Source organism: Spermophilus citellus, assembly GCF_964194105.1.
Source record: "Spermophilus citellus genome assembly, chromosome: 11".
Lineage (NCBI taxonomy): Eukaryota > Metazoa > Chordata > Mammalia > Rodentia > Sciuridae > Spermophilus > Spermophilus citellus.
In genome coordinates this window covers 54,684,256-54,709,031 of record NC_138192.1, presented here as the reverse complement: position 1 = coordinate 54,709,031, position 24,776 = coordinate 54,684,256, and the positions used below count along the sequence as shown (strand labels likewise).

Genomic DNA, 24,776 nt, shown 5'->3' with positions numbered 1-24,776 from the left:
TAAACAAAACTTGTGCATTTCTTTTTAATGTGTAAAATTACCTGGCCTATTTGAAAGCTGCAGACACTCAAACACTTCATCTGCAGGAGCCAACTGTTCTCCCTCGCAGATGGCTGAGCCTGCGTATCCCACTGGCGGAAATAATCATCTCAGGGTAAATTGCTTTGCCCACATGGAACCAATTAAGTATGTTATCAAAAATAAATGAAGGAGGAGGCAGCAGCTTAAGGCCAGAATTATGGGCTAGATATAACTTTGATTTTCACCTTGCCTAGAATAGCTGCCCATCCATGTTCTCGCCTGCAATATTTCACAGAGCTGACTGTGACAATATCCAATATCCTAACATGGTCAAAAGTCATAAACTTAGTCTAAAAAGACAAGTAACTGGACCTTTCTATGGCACATTCGAGTTTTATGTTCCTCCAAGTAGTTAGTGACTCAATTCAAAACCAGAATGACAGCAGGGGTATGGATCATCTCACAAGGTGAGGGAAAGCAGGTTGGAGGCAGCCGTCTCCCACCTCACTCCTGTGAGGCAGTTTCACCAGGAGGAAAATGCTCTTGCAGCCCATAATTATGACAAAGCACAAGAAAGTATTTTGTGAAACTACACACACATGTTTTTTATATATCCATGTTCTACCCACCTAGCAAAATGAGTTACATTTGAATTCAGATTCTGTTTTGGTAAGCACATGCCTAAAGAATTTCAAACAAATTATATTTCAAATTCCCAAGCCATTCAATAATCTTATAAGAATTTTGATTATCTTTTTTTAATAAAAAACCATTATGAGAAAAACCGTATATAATATTTTGGGAAATCCTCTTGATTGGACACTCTAAAAAATAGTTTCACTATTAACTTAAAGAATGAATCTACATATAACTTTGAAAAATAAAACTTTAAAATACAGCTTATAAAATCTGAAGCAGAATGATCAAAGTAGGATTTCACACCAAAAAAAATCATTGAAAGGGTTTGACAGAAAACAGTATTTCTCAAAAAAAAAAAAATCATCATATTCTCTGAGGTTTGTGACTCAAAGCTAGCCGTACCACATCAGTTTCATGATTAATTTTCTAGAGCATCCAGTTTTATCTGTATGTCACTGCAGCCAAAAATTTTTTGGCTGAAATGTTGGATTAGTTATTCCTGGAAACTTTCCCATCAAAGAGAAAAATTAAGAAGTTTGAATGAAGATTGATGATCCAACTGCTCCGAGAACAAAGTTATTGAGAACCAAACACTAATAAGTGGTAGTGTTTCCAAATTTGGATTCCTTAAAAGACTTTTCAAAAAGATACAAGAGTAGTGACAAATTAAATCTTGTCATTTCTTACATAAGTCAGTCTCAACTCTGAAACTGACCCAGAGGATACAGAAATTTAAACAGGAGTACAAGCTAAAGTACATCAGCAGCAAAATGAAGCTTTGCCCTGAATGACTTTATCAGCATCTATCACTGGCAATTAACCAAATGAGCTCTTTTTGGGCTAGTTTTATTTTAAAATCTACAACTTCTGTCTGTGTCCATTCTCCATAACTGCAGCATAATATTTGCTCATGGAAACTTTTATTGACATCTTGGAAGGTAATACCGTTCGGTGAATAACTGCTGATTTGTGACAAATCTCTGTAAACATACTCAGCTTTAAGTGGCTAATTATGGTACAATCCCAATAAAATGGATGAATTTTTCCCTCTGGAAATATTTAGCCCAAAATAAGATCCACAGATAAGTAACTAACTCCACTAACTTGCTAATTGATACTGCATCTGATAAAGAGATTTTCTTTTCTTTTAAAGGATAGAAAGAGGTTCCTAAGAGATGTGCTATTTTCTTCTCTGTTACTTCAAAGCATTACAGAGCAAGCAGAGTTTCGGATTGTTGTGGCCCCAGCTGTGAATGAATCTAATTTGGCTCTTGATCACAGAGTTAATAAGCTTAGTACTCTGTATTTCAGGGCATAAGTCCTTGGTCCCTCAAGAAAAGGTGATTGTAAAGAAAAAAAGAAACACCAAAGTGCCCAGTTACTTCCTGTAAAATAATCTGTCCATTAACTCTCATGGTCAGTCCTAGTTCAACCTACCATAATTCATTTGTAAGGCATCGGAAAAGATTTAGTCTTTGTTTCCATCTCTTGGAACTTTTGCCTGGACAAAGGCTTTCAGTTACCCAAAGTGTGGTGAGAACAGATGTTTTGAAATGTATGCTGATGTGAAATGCATCCAGACTTCTATTCTCGCCAAATTAATTTCCATTGTCTTTAGAAACTGGATATCACTTTTAAAGTTCTAGAAATCTAATAAATGCATCTTCCTTCTCCAGTCCACTTGTCAACAAAATATTGTCAGTATGATTTTGATAGGAACAGATTTGTGATAGAAATGCATTTCCTGGTACCGATCTAGAAAGTCTCCTCGCTCTTACCTGGGTAGCACAGGATTGTGAATAAATTTGGTTGGCTCCCGACCTGGGCATAAACAAACCGCCTTCAGGAATACCATTCTTCGACTCACAAGACTAAGGAAAGGTTCAAAACATGCATCCAGAGGAAAGCTGGATATTTTTAGAAAAGGTCTCTATTCTATGAGAATAAATGGAGGCCAAGAACAGGTTGCAGTCATTTAGTACACTACATTCTGCTACCATGTGGGGTGTGACAACCAAATATCTCCATTGCTCTTAATATTAACTCTTGTTTTGAAAGTTTTTAATTAAATGTTGGTGTTTTAATCATAGATGGAGAAGAAAGCATCATTATTCATATAAAAAGCGAAGAAAAGGACGTAGAAAGTATAGAACAGAATGTTATTGAGGACAGTGCCTCAACATTGAGAGCCTTATATAAAATTTCTTTCTTTTAAAGGCTTAGAAACTTCAAAGATTAGGGAACACAGAAAGCAAAGGAAATTAGCTAGGGGAGGCTGAATTTTCTCTGCCTGGGTTCCAGCCTCATGCAGGTATCATCAGGATGGCTGACCCAGGCCTCTGAGTTTCTGTGTCTTCCCACACCTCCTGCATCACTGCATTTCTCCTGTGGCAGGTGCCTAGCTTTTCTACCTAACAAGTGGAATCTGGCTCACTCAGTGACCTACAGAAAGCTCTTGGTGCCTCCATCCACAAAGCGAGGCGATTATATAAATTATGCAAAATCACACTAATCTCACACTTCCCTCATATATTTTTTATGGCCTAAATTACAACAGAAACCTGCTTATTGGCAGAGAGATCACTCCATATAAACTCGATCTAGGGCTCAAGGGCAGGGGACCATAGCTGTTTAAAAAAATCAAAACTGAAAACAAATGCACACCACAAACTCCTGAAATAATTTGGAGAAATGTCAAGTTAACTCTGATTTGAAGTGGGCAGAATAAAGTTCCAACAGAGTGGAAGCTATTCATGGTAACTTCAATCCAATAAGGATTCTGTTGCCAGTGACCCCTTATGGAGACTCTCTTATATAAAAAAACTCACATCCAGACTTGCTGGTAAACCATCTACTTATAATCTAGGGTAGGAGTCACTTTTTTCTTCCATAATTCAAAATCATATCAGAAAACACCATCAATTCATTATATGTAGTAAGTTCCTTCTAATCAGGTCATAGCTTTAATTAACATAGGTCAGATAGCAGAACTTTTCCATTAACTTCTAAAGAGCAGAAGTGATTCCCCCCTGTGCCCTGGCAGAGCTCATCCTTCAAAAAGCATTCTGAACTCGACTTTCCAAATAGGGGTGCAGTTGTTCTGGGCATTGGCCCACAACCTGTTAAAGTGGAAATGGTATGTTTGCTTTGTTCTTATTTGCTTAAACCCATTCACTTTGATTTTCCCTTTTATCCTTCATTTACAATCACAGGCTCAGAAGAGGCTAGAAGCCAGTTCTGCATCCCACTTACTATTGAGTTTGTCACTAGAGCTGACAGAGAACTTCATAGGAGCCGCAAACCCTGGTAGTCAACCAAAAGAGACTGACGTCTGGGTTTCTGCCTCAAAATGTGTAATTAAATTAAAAAGTACAGCTGCTTGAAGAAAAGAATAAAACTAATTCTAGAAACAGAGCAAGTATCAATATATCTTCTTTTCATGGCTATTATTAAAATGAAGTAAAAGTCCCACCAAAATAAGCAGCCAGAAAAGTTTTTCACGCAATTAAGCAGTAGGCACCAGACTGTCCTGCTGAGAGTATAGAGTAAAGTCTGAAGAAATCTCTTGCTGCCTAGCTAAAGTATATTTGAAGCTATACAAAATAAGAGTGGTGAATTCTCAGCACCCTTCGTTGGTTGTCTAAGGCAATGATAACAACATAAACAACCATCATTCAATTGCCTATTATGTATGGGCCTAGTGTGGTACAGATACTATTTCTGATCCATACAGGGTATGTAGTGTTTTAGAAATGAAGAGATAAACACTTAAACGTTTTCCAACATTGACTGAGCATCTACTACAGCTTTTATTCTGTGCTAAGTTCTTCATATGCATTATGCCATTTAATCTTCACAAAGTTAGGGGATTTGTTCCAAGTCAGGAGCTAAGGAAGCAGCTGACAGATCCAAGGTCCAGTACCTCCAAGCCTCTGTGCATTCCACCTACCACCTCTTAGCTAACCCAAAACATGCAGACATGGAACATTCTAGCCCCGTGGGGTAGAAGGAGTCCAGGTGGCTGCCTCTGCTTTGGGTCTGTACAGTCTTCAAAAGTAAGGGCGATGTCTTGTTTGCCTGTGTACCTTTCATGCCCATCACAATGCTCCACCACACAGTGGATATGGGAACAATATTTGTTGAGCAGAAAATTTTAAAAGAACAGTGTACCTTGAGGCCAAAGGTAAAGCCCCCCCCCCACAAAAAAAAAAAAACCACACAATATAGCCAGTTCTCACAATCACATGGGGAATTCAGAAGAGGACCAAAGGAGACAAGATAAATACAGAGATGGAGACCAAAGGAGAAAGTAGAACTGTTGTGCTTCCCAAAGTAAGATCCTCAGGATACCTGCAACAGGAGGATCTGAAATTTTTGCTGAAAGCATGAATCCACAAGTACAATACCAGATATATGCAAATCAGGGCAGGGATCTGGGCAGCTACACTTTTATGCACTCTTCAGAGAATCCTTAAACACAGGAAAACAAAAAGGCAGAGGGAATAGGAAGTTGGAGTCACTGGTGCTGAAACTGAGAATTAGATGCCCAGAAAGGAAGACCTGCTATTATCTTACCTAGAGAGGACTGATCTTTTACAAACAATCTGACTCCTGGGACACAGCGGTTCACTTTGATAACTGATTGAGGACTGGTATAGTAAAAGGGAAGGGCATTTAGAATCTGAGTGATTGTGCAGGGAACAGAGGAAACAAGTCTAGTAATTTGACTTAAAAACCAAACATCCTGTGAGAAGGTGGGGGTAAAACATAAAGCATCTTTTGTTAACTAAATGCACCTCTCAATTAAATCACTGGATTGTTTCCCTTGCATTAAAGGCTGCCTTCCCCTGGCCACTTTTCTGGCCACTTCTTATTTGAAATAGTGACATTTCTGCAGCAAAGAGAACAAACAGTCTTACTTGAAGGGTGGAGGTAGATAATGTCTTTCACTGTGAAGTCTCGGGACTGAGCAGCTTTCAGACAATCAGCCAGCAGGCTCAGGAGCAGGAGCCAGGCCAGAGCAGGGCCAGGTTCCATGGCAGGCCACGTGTCACTCATACAGAGGGCCCCAGAGTGGGGACTCCAGACGATGGGAGAGAACTTGCACCTGAAATATGAAGAAAGACGCATCTCAGTGTCCAGCTGGAGAATGCCACAGGAGCCTTGGCTGGGCTCCCACCTGGCTGAGACAGGCTGGGGAGGGACTGGGAGCCCAGTGCACAGGAAAGTGAGGAGCTATGGGGAGAAACGTTCTAAATGGTAATTGTAGAGCACTTGAAACATTCCAGTCCAAATCTATTCTTAATCAGGTTGCTAAAGCTCCACTGGTAGCAATCCCTTCTAATATCCAGCAGAGATGGTATCAAGAGAGAACGAATTTTAATGAAATCCAGCTATTTTTGCCAGGAGGCCAAGGGATGGCTGCCAGAGAGCAACAATAAATAAGTCAGGTACAAAAGCTCAGAAGCATTTCCTTGATAACGTTGTGGACCAGGCAGGAGGGTGCAGCCTTCCTGGGTCATGGCCATGCAGAACTGTACAGGGTACACTTTCAGATTCAGAAAAGAAAAGAAATGTAAGCTGACTTCTGCCAAGCCAAAAGGTGTCTCAAGAACACAAATCTTCTCAATATAACTAATGTTTGTTAGTCAGATACCACTGAAGTCCTTTACAAATATCAATTGATTTTCCTAATAGCCCTATAAGGAAGGCATTCTCATTATCTATGATTATCCCATTTTAAGTCAACTGAAATCCAGCAAATAAGTAGAGGAGTTGCATGAAATCCAGGCAATATGGATTTCAAGCCTGAGTTTTTAACTCTAGGCCACATTGTGTGCTTCCTAAAACTGACTCAAGGTATATAAACAAAACGGATGACATAAGATCAAGTTATTGTTTAACACTAAGTAATCATCTACTGCTTGTCCTTTATTCTGATTTTATGATTTTCACTCAAATTGAGGGCAGTAAAAATTTGTAATAGGGTCAAACCATCCAGCTTACTCCAATTGCAGAGCTATGTCCTAATTTGCACCTGTTTGCTATTTGCCTGCTACCTTCTTAGCTTCCCACACAGCTTGCCCCTCATGTTCTACTATTGTCCAAGGACTGTCATCTCTCTTTCTCATGCAAGGGTCAAGGTTTCGATATTCATTTTATTTCCACCTGGTTTAAAAACCATAATGTAGACATTCTGTTTACAAATTTAATACAAATGTTTAATAAGATTTTTTAAATAGTCATAAACTTTTAAATTACTTTGTAAAAACAAATAGTGACTAAAAATATTATGAAACAGACACTCAGCACAGAAAATCCATGTGACCTAATGTGATATCAAAAGGTACTACAAAGCAATATTAATCAAAACAGAATGATAAAAAGTGTGACAATAAGTTTGGAAAATGGAGAACTTCAAGGAGCCCATAAATGACCCCAACTCTATATCCTGCAAGAAATTTTACAAAGTTACAGAACAGGGAAATATAAAATGAATTGTATTATAACAACTTGATTAAAATTGTAAAATAAAAATTAACTAAAACCAAACAATGCACAATACACTAAAATTGTCTCCAGATGCATTAGTGTGTTCATTATTTTTTTTTAAAATACTGGTAAGTCATTAGAAAATATAGCAGAGTCCTGCTTTAGTCAGCTTTTTTCCCTACTGTGACTAAAAGACCTATTCAGAACAATTTTAGAAGACGAAAAGTTAATTTGGAGGCTCATGGTTTCAGAGGTCTCTGTCCATAGACAGCCAGGTCCATTCCTCAGGAACCTAGGTGAGGCAAATATCATGAGAAAAGAATGTGGTGGAGGGAAGTGACTCATGTGATGATCAAGAAGCAGAGAGAAACTCATCAAATATAAAATATATATCCCAAAGTTACACCCCCAATGACCCACCTCCTCCAACTACACCCTACTAGCCGTCAGTTACCACTCAGCTCATCCCTACCAGGGGGTTAACTCACTGATTGGGTTAAGGCTCTCATAACCCAACCATTTTACCCCTGAGCCTTCCTACATTGTCTCACACATGAGATTTTGGGGGATACTTCACAACCAAACCACAACAAGCCCTTATTACCCCATCACCGCAGAACAATGCCAGCCTGACCAATCCCATGCTCACTCTACCATCTTCCAGTTATGATTTGATTCTCTCAGAAAACTTGCATTCATTGGCTCTTGGTCACTTGATAAATATGACTTTCTCCTTGGCTTGGAGATGGCCACCTTCTAGCTCTGTCCTCTCATGGCCTTTTTCTAGATGTCTCTTCCTCTTCTTTAAAAGATACCAGTCCGTACTGAATTAAGGCCCCACTTTTATGATGTCATTGAATTTTATTCATGTTTGTAATGGACCTTTCTCCAATAATAGTCATATTCAGAGCTGCTAGAGATTAGGGCTTCAACATATAAATTTGGGGTGACCACATTTCATTCCACAGCACAGGATTTTTTTTTTCCAAACATTTTCTGTGACACGGTATGTCCCAGAGAGATTGTTAATAATTTTACAGTGGTGTAAATGAACTGAGGTATCACAAGAGGTGTAGTCTGCTGCCCAGGTGGTGGGGCCATCAGCACCCACAGGCTAGAGCTTGCGATGACTATCTTTACTTTCCCTGTAAAATGTGGAGTCTTTGCCTCAGACTCTTCTAACATCCCAAGGATGGTCTCCTGCCCTCTGCTTATTGCCTCTGCCAGCTCATCCTGTGTTTTTCCATAAGAGATGAAGGATAAAAACATCATCAAATCTGCTAAAAAGAAAAATAAGATCCAGATCCATCCTGCAGAATAATACTTCATTTGAAGTCATATATATCCTATATCTATTTATGATCCAAAATATGATCTGTTAGGTGTGGAAAATATCATGAGGTAACATTTTAAAATCCGCAATATCAAGAAGATGGAAGTTTATCTTTATAGCAAGGTAAATTAAATAGTAATGTAAGCTCCTGGTAGAATTTAAAGTTAAATGGATGAGGATTAAGTATGGTGAAATTTTTGTTCCAATTACTTGGGGGGAAGGGGAAGAACTTGAATAATGATATGGTATCACTTTAACTTTTAATTTACTATTTCACTCTAATCTTTTGAAGAATTTTCCATTTTCACTTCATAAAAAAATATTGTATTGAAATTGTCTGATATGCCTCCCCTCCCCATCACATCACTTATCTATCATCTAATCAGTGTTTATAAATATTTAAGTGCAGAACTGAGAGACAGCATGGTACTCGATAGCGCCTCACCTGTGGTGGGACAAACAGCCTGAGTTTGAAGGTGTTGAATACTTATCTCAAAAATAGTGGAGCTAAAGAGTTCAGTCATACAACTGAGGTTCAGCTCCTCCTAGAAGTTTCTTTTGGTATTCTCTGCCTACCTGCTAAGACTTGCTTCTCCCCAGAATACTTCAAAAATGCACATCCACTTGAAATTTTTCTAGTCTCTTCTGCACTAAAAATGTAGGTAGAAGAATTTTAGTAGGGAATTATCTGAGTTTTGAAAATAAACAGAATAGGAAGGTGATCATTGTGGTTGACTGAATGATACACCCTCTGGGACATAGAGATCGAAATCCCCAGCACACTGGGAGGGGAAAAGGGAAGATATAGATGTGAATAAGTTAGGATCCTGAGATGGGCAGATCAGGCTGGTGTCTAGGTGGGCTCAGTATCATTACAGAAGTGCCGTGAGTCGGGCAAGAGGGTCAGAGTCAGCAGGAAGAGGTACAAGCATAAGGTTGGAATGATATGAGGGAGGGGCCACAAGCCAAGGAATGCTGCAGAGTCTAGAAACAGAGAGGAAGGGGAGCCCCTTCAGAACCCCCGAAGAAACCAGCCTTGCCCATACCTTAACTAGTCCAACAAGATTGAGTTTAGACATCTAACTTCCAGAACTGAAAGGTAATCAATTTGTGCTGTTTTAAGCCACTAAATTTTTTAGTAATTTATTACATCAGCTCCAGGAAATGAATACACCATTATAAAATCACATTTTGTACCACAGTATATTTATGAATAGAAAATAAAACTACATTTGCATTTTTATAGAGTTCTTTAAAATTTTCTTTCTGGATTTTGAGTCACTCATAAAAGTATCTGGTTACTTATTCACAGCTTCATATGGATCAATCTACAACTTTCACTAACTAATGATACTGACTATAGCAAAAAAAATGATAATAATAATTTAAAGCTCAACTGCCATTGGAGCAGTAGACATATTACTATGTGAAAACATAAATATCTACACACAGTTAATTCCATTTGCTTGTTTATGCATTCGATCTATACAAAAGTCCATTTGGAGCCTCAATATCATCTACAGGATGGATCAAACTCTGATTTGGTTTCTGCATACACAGACCTACCTTGCTCTTCACAAGCACTGAATGCCACTGTGGGACTCACAAATTCTCACTCCCCATTTAGCAAGCTCAGTAACTTCTCAGAACAGACTGCAAATTCTCCACCATTGCCACCAGGTATTAAGTACAGGTTTTATGTCTAGCAGTGTATATGTGTGTGTGATACACATACACACTGTGGGTTATCATTCCTGTCTTACAGATGAGAAAGCTGAGCTCAGATAAGGGAATGACTTGCTCAAGATCACAAAAGGTCCCTAATTGGAGATCTGAAGCTAGTTCCTTCAGCATCTGTAGCTAAACACACACTGATCAAAACTTTGACATTGATTTCTTTCATGTGCTGGATGGTGAGGAAAGCTGTCTGGTTTTATTTTGATATAATTTCACATTAAATATCAACCAGTTGCCAACCTAAGTTCTTTTCTCTAATGTGTAACTCAAAGTCAACATCAGTGCTTCACATATATCAAGCTCTGCAAGTGACATGTTCTTATTAAAGCATTTCTCACCCACAATATTCCTTCCAGTTAATGATTTAAAGGTCTCTCTGCATAGTACTTGCATCAAACATTATGCATCTGAATGTCATCTGCATTTAACTCTATTGCAACCACTATAGCATGACCACCCAACCTCAGATCTTCATTTTACAGCCTGTATTGAATATGTGTGACTAACATGCAGAGATTAAACGTTAGACTGACTGGGTTTGAAACCAAGAACCAATACCTACTTACTATGCAGCCTTGAACCAAGTTACTTAATCACTCTGTTCCTCAGGTTCTTTATCTGCAAAATAAGGATACTACCTACCTCAAAAGTTTATTTTGAAGATTAAATGAGATAATATATGTAAAGCCCTCAGAACAGTGTCTGACCCACAGTTAATGACAGGTGGTAGTTCCTAATATGTTTACTATTGTTTTGTCTAAAATCAGTGTAGCTTCCAAGTAAACATGGTAAAATCAATTTTGTTCAATGTACAATTCACTTTCCTTAGGTTGAAAAAATGTAAAAATTCCTCTAAACTACTAAGTATGATGAGTCAGGATCTATATGTCTCTTCCACCTTGACCTCTGCCCCAGAGTCACCAAGGCAAGGACCAATCCAGCAGCGGGGGTGGGGAGGTGAGGGGGTGGAGGAGTGGGGGATGGAGAGGGAGGTCCCTCCTGCCTGCCAACCAACATTTAATGTGCCTGAAGCTCATTGTAGAACCAGGTGACTTCCCATCAGCCCTCATCAATGAGACGAATGGGAGGGTGCTGCCCTTAGACACCACACCACACACACCCCCTTATATTGCTGTAGGCTAGACTACAAGGCAGGTTACACCCCCATCCTTTCACATGTACTTTAACTAGATTCTACTTATATAAAAGGTATTGATGAAGGTCAGGAGCTCTCACCTTATATCCCTTTCAAGGTACACATCCTGTGTGTACATGCACACACAGCCCTCCTGATGATGGATTATCATGGGTAAAGTTAAACCAACTATTTCATTCATTACAAGAGATGAGTGTTAGTCAGCTTGCCATTATTATAACAAAATATCTGAAATAAACGACCCTAAGGAAGAAAAGTTTGTTTTGGCTCACAACTTCCAGAGATTTGAGTCTATGGTTGGCTGGATCTTATGCTTTGGGGCCTATAGTGAGGCAGAGCCTATGGCAGGAGGCACATGGTGAAGTGAAGTTTCTTACCTCATGGTGCCCAGGAAGCAAGGAAAAAGAGGAGAGGCCAGGTCCTCAATTCTCCTTCAGGGGCACATAACACCCAATGTCCTACTCCTTCGACTAGGTCCTACCTTCTAATGGTTCCACCATCTCCCAATAGCACCACAGGCTGGCAACCAGCCCTTTAACCTAGGAGCCTTTGGGAACACATTTCCAAACTATACTAGGATCCAGCTACAAGCTGAATTCTTTATCCCTGATTAGGTTAGCATGGGTTTCCAAATTTGGAGGCCTTAATTTTTTTAACCATGAATATTATGCATTTAATGGGGGGAATTTCTAAATTCTTAAAGTAGTTGAATCTCAATTCTCCCAAAAGTTTACCCATAAAAATCTTTCCTTCTTTGGAAAGAAGGAAAACTAGGTCTTTTCTGGGCTTAGATATGATTAGTAAAAGGGCTCAAAGGATAGATATCAAAATGATGTATAGTTTTAGAAACTTTTAATATAAATTTGCATGCTCAAAAATTTTTAATGAACATGCATTTTTTTATATAGAGGAATTTTAAAAAATAAAGTTGAGGGCTGGGATTGTGGTTTAGCGGTAGAGAGCTCACCTAGCACGTGTGAGGCCCTGGTTTCGATCCTCAGCACCACACAAAAATAAAATAAAGATACTGTGTCCAACTACAACTAAAAAATAAATATTTTTTAAAAAATTAAAAAATAAATTTGACAGAATTTTACTTTTTATGCACAAACTGTTATTTTTTTTACTGAGGTAAAATTCACATAATATAAAAGTCACCATTTTATAATAAGTGATATTTGCTATATTCCTATTATTGCACAACCATCAGCATTATCTAGTCTAGAACTTTTCTATCACCCTATAAAGGAATCCTGTACCCATTAACAGTCACTCCTAATCCTTCCTCTCCCATGCCCTAATGACCACTACTGGATTCATACAATACATGGACTTTTTTGGTCTGGTTTCTTTAGCTTAGCATGTTTTCAAGGTTCATCCATATTGAAATTAATCAGTATAATATTGCATGAATATACTATATATTTGCTTAATTATCAGATGATGGACATTGGAGTAGTTTCTACTTCTTGGCTATTGTGAATAGTGCTATTATTAACATTCCTGTACCCTTTTGGGGGAGTGACCATATGTTTCTGTTTTCTTGGGTATACACCCAGGAGGGTAATTGTTTATTTCCTGTGTGGTTAACTTTTGAGGAACTGCTAGACAGGGTTCCACTGCAGCTTTCCATCAGCAAAGTACAAGTGTTCCAATATCCCCACCAACACTTTCTTTAAAAAAAAAAATTATAGCCCATCTATAGAATGTGAAGTGTACCTCACTATAGTTTGATATGCATTGTTCACGTGACTAATGAGGTCGAACAGCCTTTCATATGCTTGTGTGCCCACTTCATTGGAGTAATATGTGCTTAATTCTTTGCCCATCTGTTAATTGGGTCATTGTCTTTTTATTGTTGAATTCTTTCTATATTCTGGACTCTAGCACATTCAGATAAAATATATGATTCGCAAATATTTTCTCCCATTCTCTGTTGTCTTTTCACATTTCCAATGATGTCCTTTGACACACAGAAGATTTAATATTGAGGAAGTCTACACATTGCTTTTTATAAATATAAGTTTTGCTCCCTTGCAAAAGTCAAGTTCAACATAGCACTAAAAATAAACACCTGCATACAGTGCACAGTAAAATAACTTATCTACTTTGTAGTGGCCAAGGCTATATTTTCCATCTTTTTTTTTTCCATGAGAGAAATAGGATGGGCAGGACCGTTTATTAGTATCACCAAAGCTTACATTCTGACAGTCAATCACAAAGCACCATTCACTCTATTAATATTTTCCAGGAACTGAAAAATCAAAGGTGAATAGCATGCATTCACAATTAGTCTAACAGTGACTGAAATATGGGCTCTGCTGAGGGGGATGCAGCCTTCTCTACAGATTCTTGGGAGCAGATGGAGCTTTAATCCTCAAGCTTCACAAATATGATGCTGGACATGTGCTGATGACACAAAGGGTCTTTTCTTGGATTTCAGTGATTTTTTTTTACCTGCAGTCCACTGTGCCTTTGGACTGTTCTAGACATTTAGAAAATATGCTGTGTTTCCATTTTATGATGCTGCTGTTTGAATATGCACTGTGGATCCCATCCCTGAACACAGCTCTCTTTATGAAGAAGTACACTCTCATTTTCACAGCTCTGTGACCTTTCATTTGTTATTTATGAGCTTTTTGCAAATCTAATACCACTCTGACAGATTTAATTTGTGCTCTAAATTACCTTTGCATGAGTTACTCAACTGCTGATTTTATTCCAATGGATTATTTGCTACATTCAGAAATAGAAAAAAAATTATTTTGAGATCTATTGGACTTCTTCACTGGAGAGAAAGTTGAGAAGAGCTGCATTCTGAATTTTTACTCTGGGAATGGTAGTGGATAATATAAAGAAGAATTTCTACACTAGCTCTAGAGGTAAAGTGATAGAACTGTAACCTAGGTCAAGTTTTATAATCTATACACTATTTTATATTGTTATAGTTTAGATATGAAATGCCCCCCCCCAAAGACTCATGTGTTGAAGGCTTGGTCTCCATTGCAACAATGTTCAGAGGCGGGGCTTTTGGGTTGTGATTGGATTATGATGGGGTTGACTGGCTGTAGCAGGTGGGGCCCAGATAGAAGAAGTAGGTCACTATGGGCATGGCTCTGAATGGTATACGTTGTCCCTGATCCCTTCCTCTCTTGCACTCTCTTTCTGTTTCCTGGCTGCCATGAGGTGAACAGTTCTGCTTTGCCACACCCTCTCAATCATGATGCTCTGCCTCAAATCAGGCCCATAACTGTGGAGCCAGAGGACCATGAACTCAGACCTCTGAAACCTCTGAAATAATGAGCTAAAATAAATCTTTGCTCCTTTAAATTGATTTTCTCAGATTATTCTGACACAGTGACAAAAAGGTAATTAACACCCATGTAGAGTCCTTAAAGTAAACACTTCCACTCCTTAAACTGGTCACCAGAAGAAAATTAAGCACTTATGAAAGCCTCAATGACTTAAGAACATTGTACTATAAAACAAAACCTCTGTGCTCAGTCAATGTAAAAACAATTATGAAGTATTTGAAGATAATGAAAATATAAATATGTTCTAATGCTATTCAAATTGAAATTTGAAATGGCTAATATGAAAGCATAGTGGAATTCTAAGGTTTAAGAGATCATGGCAAATCTTGATTTAATTTTGACTATGTATAGATAAATTGGTGGTGATCTAATGACCCAAAGAGTTAATTCAACTCCTCAAAGTATAAACTAAAGTCATGTCTTCACAAAGTTAAATCTACTTAAATCTGACCACTGGTACACCTCTTACAATTTGAGAATTGCTCAGAATATGTGATAGTTTAAAAACATCTAAAAAATTATTTGACATACTTCCATTGAGAAATGGAGACTACATCCTCTCCTCAAGTCTGCACAAACTTTATTAATCAGTTGACCAAAGTGTTGTAGAAATTACACTATGTAACCTCGAAGGTCAGGTCATAGAAGATGATGAAACTTAAACTGAGTGCTCTGGAGCAATCACTCATGCTGAAGCCCTAGATGCTATATAATCAGTCTCAGAACCTTGAGGCTGCCATGATATAAGGAAGCTCAAGTAGTCCACACAGAGCAACAGAGGTTACCTAAAGACAGGGAGATACCCAGCCAGACCCTAGCTTCTCCTGTCTTCTCTCCACCCTACTATTCCAATTCTAACCCCAGCCTGATTGCAACTAAACAGAGACTCTCAGAATAGGCTACACAAGCCCTTTCCACATTCCTGACTCACAAAAACATGAGCAATAATAAAATGCTAGTTACTGCCTCCAGCCACTAAGTTTTGAAGTGATTTGTTAAGCAGCAATCCTGGAACATAAGGAAATACAGCCAAAAAGCAAAATAGGAACTTTAATTCAGCTCATAAAGATAATTGCATTTTTCAGGGCACATTGGTTATAAAGTTCGGAAATCTAGATCAAACAGGCTGTAACCAAAGCTGGGACTGGGAGAAAAAGAAGAGACAATTTATAATGTCTCCTTAACTATCCAGACACAGCCAGACTTTTAACCCTGTTTGCAGAATTCATACCTCAACTTCACTTTGCCCCCCCCCCTTTGCCCTTATTCTACCTCGGGTTCTCCCAAACTATGGCTACCAGCAGCACCAGAAGCATTCAAAGGAGTCTCTTTCTCAGCTGTTTCTCAGATGGGGATCTTGGATCTATCACTGGCCAAGATCATTTGACATTCCAATTGGCCAAGTGACTTCTGTTACTGGACAAGGGTTTATTGTCAACTTCATTGGAATTACATAGTTTGAGAGTGGGGAGGTACTGGTTTCCAAAGGAAAATCCAGGTGCTGTCATTTGAAGAAAGCAGCCTGGATAATGGAACAGGAAAATCACACAGATGTCCACTGCTATAAACAATATAGTATTTGAAATAACTCATTAGCCTGAAAGTGCAAAATAAAGTTAAAGGTAGCTCAAATGAATGTTTCTGCAAATGCCAGAAGATGGGAATGTTACCTAGCAACATGATTTTCTTCTCTTAAAAATGGAATATCACTCCATTACAACTTTTCAAATCAAAACACAAGGTTGAATAATGAAAATCCAGTTATAGTGTGTGTTTGGAATCAGTTCTGTCCTCCACTCTCCCTTTCTTATGGAAATGGGATCAGGTCCTCCCCTGATCCCCATCACACATTGCTATAGGGGAGCTCTGTGACTGATCACTATTGTTTGGTCCAGGGTTGGATATCTGATACAACCAGGGAAATCAGAGTTTTTCCTGGATATTTTTCCAACTGCAATCAAACAAAGACAATAAGCCCTCTCTGGTGCAAGAATCAAAATAGGAAGCTTAGGTATATGTGTATGCCATATTCCTTTCCCATGTATAAAAGAATAAGAAAAAGAAGTTTACTGCCTGAGATATAGAAGAGCCCCAACTATGTTCAATCCTTGCATTGTGGTTAATTTTTAAGTCTTCCCCTAATTATTATAGTAGCCTCAGTATTCATACAACAAATACTGCTTTTGCCCAAACTAGTCCAAGTTAGTACTATCTTTTGCACATAGGAGTTTCGACCAATTTGAAAGATTTTCAAAAAGGTCCAGCCACCGGCTTAAATTTCCCTACATAAGTCCTTCAGACTTATCAGCTAAAAAGTTAGAGTTGGCTTTCACAATGTCAGTAATGGTGAACTGACCAGAGAGAACTCCTTTTGGATTTCTTAAATACTTAATGCTTTATTTTCACATCTGCAGGGAGACAGATGTTCAGACATTTCTCGTCTCAATTGAAGATTTACTTTCATAAAAAGCAATGCTTTAAAAATATGTTCATTTCTTTTTCTGGAACCCATCGGCAAGGCTAGACTTAGAGGGAAAAGCTGCCTTTCTGTCTTGTCCCAATCTGATTGAACAGTCAATTGCATCAAAAAAAGCTTCAATTCCCCAAGGATAAACAATGTCTGGACAAGGATGCCCAGCAATACATTCACATTTCAAAGGATGCTGTATTTACTCCAGGAGCTTCTGCTCGTTGGTCTCTTCAACTCGAAGGTTCTTGAGAACCAAAGTAAAGGCATTTTTCAAGTTCAAATAACAGGAAGAGAATGGAGCCAAGGAGCACCCCACGCGGGAATCAACCTTGTTTGCTATAGCCTGCCAGTTTTCATTTACTCAGGATAAGGGTGACAGTTTGAAGAAATCCTTGTTTTGGCATCTTTTATTTAACTTCTCTGTTTAAGAATGCCATATTTTCATTTTACTTTTTTCTAGGAATTTTTATTCTAGAGACCTTCCCAAAATGTAGAAGTATAAAATATACACAGAAACAATATGAGACTTATAAGTAGATTTAAATCAAAACCAGATTTGCTCTTATGTTCAAAATAACCCAGTTCTAAATCCAGCATTTTGATTATGAGGCCATATGCCTTCTGTCTCTTGATCAAAGAATGGTTACCATAGCATTATACAGAGGGAATCTTCTCTTTATTTTGAGTGTGGCATTCATCTTTCTTCCACTGATTTTAAGTGTTTCCAAAACTTTAGAAACACGAAAAAAAATGTTAGTAATAATTACAAAGCAGACACTGCCTGCTATCAGTCTATGGAGATAGTCTACACAATTGCAACCAAGTTTTATTGGCAGGGACCACTGCATAGTGTTCTGGGCTACTCTGTTTTGGTTTCAGGGAGCTGGCTCCTGGGTTCTGTTCAAGGCTTGAGGCCTGTTTATTCCTACACATCACCCACACTGCTGTTCCTGCTATGCTCACTGGTGTTCAGTGCTCCTGCCCCTCCTGATATCCTTACCGTGTTGTCCAAAAGCTATATGTAAATAAGCAACCCCTACTTTCTTTAACCTCTTAATGAAATATTCTTCCCATCACTTTGTGTTGTAGTTCAGTTCACAGTGAACATCCAGCTTCTTTGGGGGCTATCTGCAATGGAGAGAGCTCATACTCCCAAGCCCCATGGCTCCAGCGCATAAGAGGAGCCCAGAATTCTTTTCCTTCTCACTCCAGCTTACAAATTATGTCTCTTTCTCTTCAGCCTGTTTCTTCTCCTCATCTCAAAAGCCAAATCATTTGTACTTTCAGCTAGCTATCAAAGAGGGGATAGAGAACATGCAGATCATGCCTCACCTTCAAACACTAAAATCACATAACCTGGTCTCAACTGTCACCTAGGATGGAGAAGCAGCAACTCATGCTGAGTCTTTGGTCCTGTCTTGCATGGAGCAGGGTTGTTGCCCATGGTTCCATGTTCCTTTTTGCTTCTATGCTTTTTCATTCACACACCCACTCATCACCCTCCATGAGGCAGGCATAGATAATATCTATTATATGTTACTGTTAACATTTCCAGCTTACAAGGTAACAGAGTCAGTCTGTGCTCTCTTCTTGTAGGATTTGTTTTTTTTAATCAAACAGCCAAGATCAAAACAAGAGCTTACAGAAAAACTCTGTGGCCAAACCTTATTTTCAAATTACTGAGTTCCTTGGGAGCTAATTTCTAAATTTTAAAAATTGTTTCTCCTTTGATAAAGAATATGTTTTCATAGCAAATCTGTCCATGTACTTGTCCTCCAAATCTCCGATTCCTTGAGCTATAGAAAATATGTCTCCTAAGGGCTCAAAGACCAACAGCGTTTCAGAAAGGGAGCTAGGATTAGGATTGGCTAAAACACTCTAAATTATAACTTGACTTTTCAGGCATGCTTAACTATTTTTCACAATTATTTAGAGTTAGGAAGGATTTCTTCATCCTGAGTTTGAAGACAATGGAATGCACCCAATGAATCCCAGCTCTATCACTGAGGTGAGCATTCTACCTTGATAACACACTATCTTCATTTACAAGTCTTCATAAATAATCATTATTAAGGAGCCTATTATTGTAGCAAAATAGAATACAATAAGATTTTACATAGTATTCACTCAGGCAGAAAAGGCTATAGGAGTTATTAATAAGAGGGTTATACTTGATAATAGAAAAATTTTGGTTTTGCATCTAGACCAATTCACTTTATAGAAGCAGCGGGGGAAAACTGAGTAGCCTCTTATGAATAAGAGAATGAAGCATCTAAACTGACTCTGCCCCTTGCTTGCCAGTACTGAAAGAGCCAAGTGATATTCCTATTCTGATTCTTCTGTTGTCTTCCTCATTTGGTAATTTCAATTCATTCATTCATTCATTCATCCATCCATCCATCCATCCATCCATCATTCTCCATGAGGCAGGCATAGGTAATGTTATCTGTTACCTGTTATTGTTAATATTTCCAGCTTAATACACAAATTCTTAAGTGCTATAGGGAAAATCATTAATGTTGTTCTTAAAAGTCCCCACGAAGGGTGCTGAGCACACAGAAGGAAATGTTGACTTGCGAGTATACAGGGAAGAGATGAGTTTGAGCTATTTAGTCAAGAGTGGACATGTTTGAGGTTGGTTGTGAGGATGGGTAAACTATAAGTTACCAGGAAGAGAAACCAGGTAACACAACCTCATGAACCCTATATGGGCCCTCTGGGATTGAAGAAAACAGAAAATGAAACCCAACAAGACATGCATAGTCTTTTCACATTCAACCAGGGCAGCATGTCTAGAAGAAGAAGGAAAGGAAGAAATGAGACAGGGATGGCACACAACGTAGGGGACGAGTGCTAGTTGTAGATTGCTTCTGATTCAAAATGATCCATTGGTGCTTACCAGATTGATAACTGAAACCCAATTCTGGCTTCAGGAAAATCCTAAGACTCCAATATTGTCTTTGAGTATGGACCTTGGGGAGGAGGGGAAGGTACGTGCTCCAATGGCAATGAGAGGCGTCAGAGCTGAGGAAAGAGGGAATCTTCAAGGCTTCCCGTGACCTGCCCCCAGCCTCTCCTCCCTTAACATGACATGCTCAAATGATAGAACCACAAGGCTTGGGTTTCTAAGGCACCACATGCTTCTCACTCCATGCGTTGGCTGCTGATGTTCCCCTTGGTGAACTTCCACTCTACTTAACGCTCAATTTGCAAGCCACATCCTTTTGAAAGCCTTGCCCCCCATCTTCTACCTTCCCACAAGATCAATTACAACCCACTTTCTCTGTTCCTGCTGTATCCTATCTGTGGTATTGAGAGGTCTTATTTTATAGCTTTATATTTTGATAGATTTGAGTTCAAGTCCTAGCTCTGCCACTTGTTAGGACTGTGATCTTGCATACATCTCAAAATGGGACTTTTAATATTTATCCTATGTGATATAAATTAATATAGCATATGCAATTTTCATTAATTACTATTATTAGTAACTTGCACTAGATTATTAAGGTGACTGTTTCTCCAACTAGATTATGAGCTCCTTAAAGGCATGAATTTTATAGACATCATTAATTTATGTTTAGGTTCTCAGCACCTAGTACACAGGAGGCATGTGATAGCAGGTGTGCTAAATAAACTAATTGTAAATAGAAATAATCACAATGTAATAATTGTTTTCTAAAATAGAGATATTTTTGTATTTTATATCACTGACACACATATGTATGCTTGCTACAGGGATTCAGACAAAGGAAGAATTAGGGGGTTATTGAGGGGAATATAAGAAGTTATCTTGAAAGGGTGACATCTTAAAGATTCTTGGTGTCTAGCCTCAGGGAACTGAGTTATTTTAACTTGAATTCCGAGAATCCAAGGCAACAATTAAGAAAAGTCTTTAGGAACTAAGCAGACACTGAAGCGGTAGCTGTGTGATCTTTTTCTCACAGAAAAACTGACGTTAGCCCGGCACAGTGGTACATGGCTGTAATCCCAGTGACTCGGGAGGCTAAGGCAGGAGAATCATGAGTTCAAAGCCAGCCTCAGCAAAAACAAGGTGCTATGCAACTCAGTGAGACTCTTCTCTAAATAAAATACAAATATAGAATTGGGATGTGACTCAGTGGTTGAGTGCCCCTGAGTTCAATCCCTAGTACCCCCACCACCCCCCCAAAAAAAAAGAAAGAAAGAAAAACTGGTTTTATGACTTTTCCCAGGAATCTTTGGTAGATCATAGCACAGTCTAACAAAAGGATAGATCAATCCAGAGTACAGTGAAGCATCTCCATGTCCCTATAGAGAGCAGGCAAAAATAAGTGGCTAATCTTCTTGTGTCTTCAAGTAATAGACTCTTAGGGCTGGCCCGGATCAGCAAATGGTTGTGGTCTATGTTTCCCAAATCAAGCTTATTCAGAGGCATCCATGGGAAATGCTGAGTATTCAGAGTCATCTTTTGGTGAATAACAATGCACACCAGCACATTCAAAACTCTGAAAAGTACTGCAGTGAAGCAACCTCTGTGGTTTTGCTTAACCCAGCACTTTTCACTTACTTGGGTGGGTATACACCCTTCCCAAAGAACTTTGTTTTTTTTAAAAAAAATCAATTAACTAGTTTACTTTTCTTGGGAAAAATAGATCATTGGGAAACTCAGTATCAATTCAAATCATGCCATTTTATGCATGAATAAATTGAGGCACAGAGTACTTATGGTATCTGTCCCCAGCCAAAATGTTGGCAAACCAATAGAGTCTCAAATGTGGCCTTGTGTCCCAACCACCCCATCTAGGATATTTTCTACCCTGGCCTGCTATGCCACAGAGGAAATATTCTCAGTTCTAAGCCTTGCTTAAGTTCAATAAAGAGGTAGGCAGTACTCTCAGTTTGTGATATAAAGGATGATAAAACAAACAAACAAACAAACAACAATAACAACAAAAACTACCCCAAATCTACATCCCATCTATCAAAGTTCTCCCCACCTAGAGTAATATCATCACCAAGTAGAAATGTATTCAGGTTCATACCTGTTTTCTTTTAAAATCATAATATATTAGCACCTCCTTGTCCACAGTTTTACTTCCTACACTTTTGGTTTTCTATAGTTAACAACAGTCCAAAAATATTAAATGGAAAATTCTGGAAACAATTCACAATTTTCAATTTCACATTGTTCTCAGTAGTGTGATAAAATCTCTGGTACCACCCTGCTCCTTCCCATGTGGAACATGAACCATCCTTTTGTCCAGTATATCCACACTGTATATGTTACCCACCTAAACAAACAAGTGCTCAAGAAGAGTTGAGCTTCCTGTGCCTGTGAGTTTCCTACTCTCCCACTTGCCACTTTTTGTTCCATCTGGGCCCCTAGCCCATTGGATAATGCTGATCACATCCAAGTTGGACCTTCCCCATTTAGCCTGCTGACTGACATGCCAGTCATCTCTGGAAACACCCTCACAGACATACCTGGAAACATGCTTTACCAACCTTCTAGGAGTCTTTCAATCCAGTTCAAATTGACAACCAAGATTGACCATCACAGTAGCCAGCTCAGTTATCAGATTGATTCTCCAGGTATCACAGTGTTTATGTTCAAGTAACCCTTATTTTACTTAATGATAGACCCAAAGTGCCAGATAGTGATGCTGGTAATTCAGATAAACCAAAGAGAAGTTATAAAGTACTTTCTTTAAGTGAAAAGTTCTCAACTTAATAGGGAAAGAAAAAAATGACATGCTGAGGTTGCTAAGATCTACAGTAAAAACAAATCTTCAATCAGTGAAATTGTGAAGAAGGCAAGGAAATCAGTGCTCATTTTGCTGTTGCACCTCAAACTATAAATGCTGTGGCCACAGTGGGTGATAAATGCTTACTGAAGATGGAAAAAAGCATTAGATTATAGGCTTCGGTACTATCACGGTTTCAGGGACCTGCAGGGAGTCTCAGAATGCATCCTCTGTAAGTAACGAAGAAGGATTACCCCTGGAAGGTTGTTGAAGATCACTCCTTCTGTGGAAGGTTTGGGTCAACGTGATTCCCTGACCTCCACATCCCACAGAGATGCAGCTGCCCATGATGCTGAAGAGAGGAGGGAGAGAGGCTGGGAACTGGTGGGACCATCCAGCTGCTCCTTTAGCTGCTTGTGACATACCCTTTACCTGGTTTCCCCTTGGAGACAGTTGGTTATCTGTGCTGCCATTCCTCTCCACTCTCAAAACAACCTAGGATCCCTTACATCCTGTAGATCCCGATAAGCTTCTAGGTTCCTTTCAGTGATTGAATAAGCCCACGCTGGAAATGAGATGTTAAAATTCGGTTGTGACAACATGGGTGAACCTGGAGGACCTTGTGGGAAGAGAAATAAGCCAGGCACAGAAACGCCAATACCACATGGTCTCGTTCTATGTGGAATCTAAAACATCTGAACTCTACAGCAGAGAGGAGAATGGTAGATGCTGAGCTCTTGGCAGATGAGGAAGGGGTGGATGGAGAGATGCTGGTCAAGGGGTACAAAGTAAAATCAGAAAGGAAGAGTATGTTCTGCAGATCTGTTGTTTAGCATGGTAACTCTGGTTAACACTACTATATTGTATACTTAAAAACTGCTCAGATAGGGCTGAGGTTGTGGCTAAGTGGTAGAGCACTCACCTAGCATGTGTGAGGCACTGGGTTCAATCCTCAGCACCACAAAAAATTATTAAATAAAAAACATTGAGGTATTGTGTCCATCTACCATTAAGGACAATATTTAATATAATGCTCTGATAACAGAGTTTAAATATTCTCAACCCCCCAAATGATAATTATGTGAGGTAATAAATATGGTCCTTAGCTTGATCAAATAACTTCACAATGTATATATACCTGGGATTGTACACTATAAGCACATGAAATTTTAAAATAAATGAATAAATATTAAATATACAAACAATAGGGGAAAACTCAAAAGTGCATTTGCCAGAGGTGCATGTATCACTGTTAGTGAAGCATAACCCTCAGAGTACCTGACTGCACAAGCCCTGCTCCTAATTATTTGATTGCAGTTTTCTAGTCTTTTCCTTGAGGAGGGCTGTACTCTAAAAACCTGGATCAGTCAGTCAACCCTGGCCAGAATAATGCAAGAGCAATTTTTATGATTAGTAATAATATACTTGCTTTTCTCTGAGAAGAGTTAGGTTAGTAAACAAAAACACAAGTTGCCACTCTACTTTCATAGAAAGAAAAAAAAAGAGAGAAAGATGGCATACTACCTAAGGTAGGGTGTGGAATTGGAGCTGGAGAAAGCAAGCACCTTCCTCCCCAACCTCCTCCAGCACAGCTGTGGGCAAATCACCAGAACCACCCAGAGGAGAAGAGTGAGGGGCCCTGGGTCAAGCAAGGTCAAGAGAGAGAGCTTAGATTTAGATAACATGTTTTCCAGCTATTCTGAGAAAGCTCAGAGAAACAGCTTCATCTTATCACCTTTGCCATGCAGAGCCCAGGAAGACCAGGAAGCCCTCTAAGGGCAATAATGCAGTCACACCCCACAGCCAGAACAGGACTGACCAGGAACAATGAGGAGCCCCACAGGGCTCCAGAGCATACAGACCCCATGACTCACCTCCTGGCATTATTGTG

At 39.0% G+C, this 24,776-nt stretch overlaps 1 protein-coding gene across 1 annotated transcript in view; it reads right to left on the bottom strand.

Annotated features, from left to right (window-relative positions):
* The window catches only part of LYPD6 (LY6/PLAUR domain containing 6), a 134,199-nt gene that overhangs the window by 22,331 nt on the left and 87,092 nt on the right, over window positions 1-24,776 (bottom strand). Inside the window, exon 2 of the mRNA XM_081261218.1 lies at window positions 5,580-5,767. Coding sequence (XP_081117344.1) covers window positions 5,580-5,718 — 139 coding nt within the window. The 5' untranslated portion in view covers window positions 5,719-5,767. The remainder of the gene's footprint in view (window positions 1-5,579; window positions 5,768-24,776) is intronic.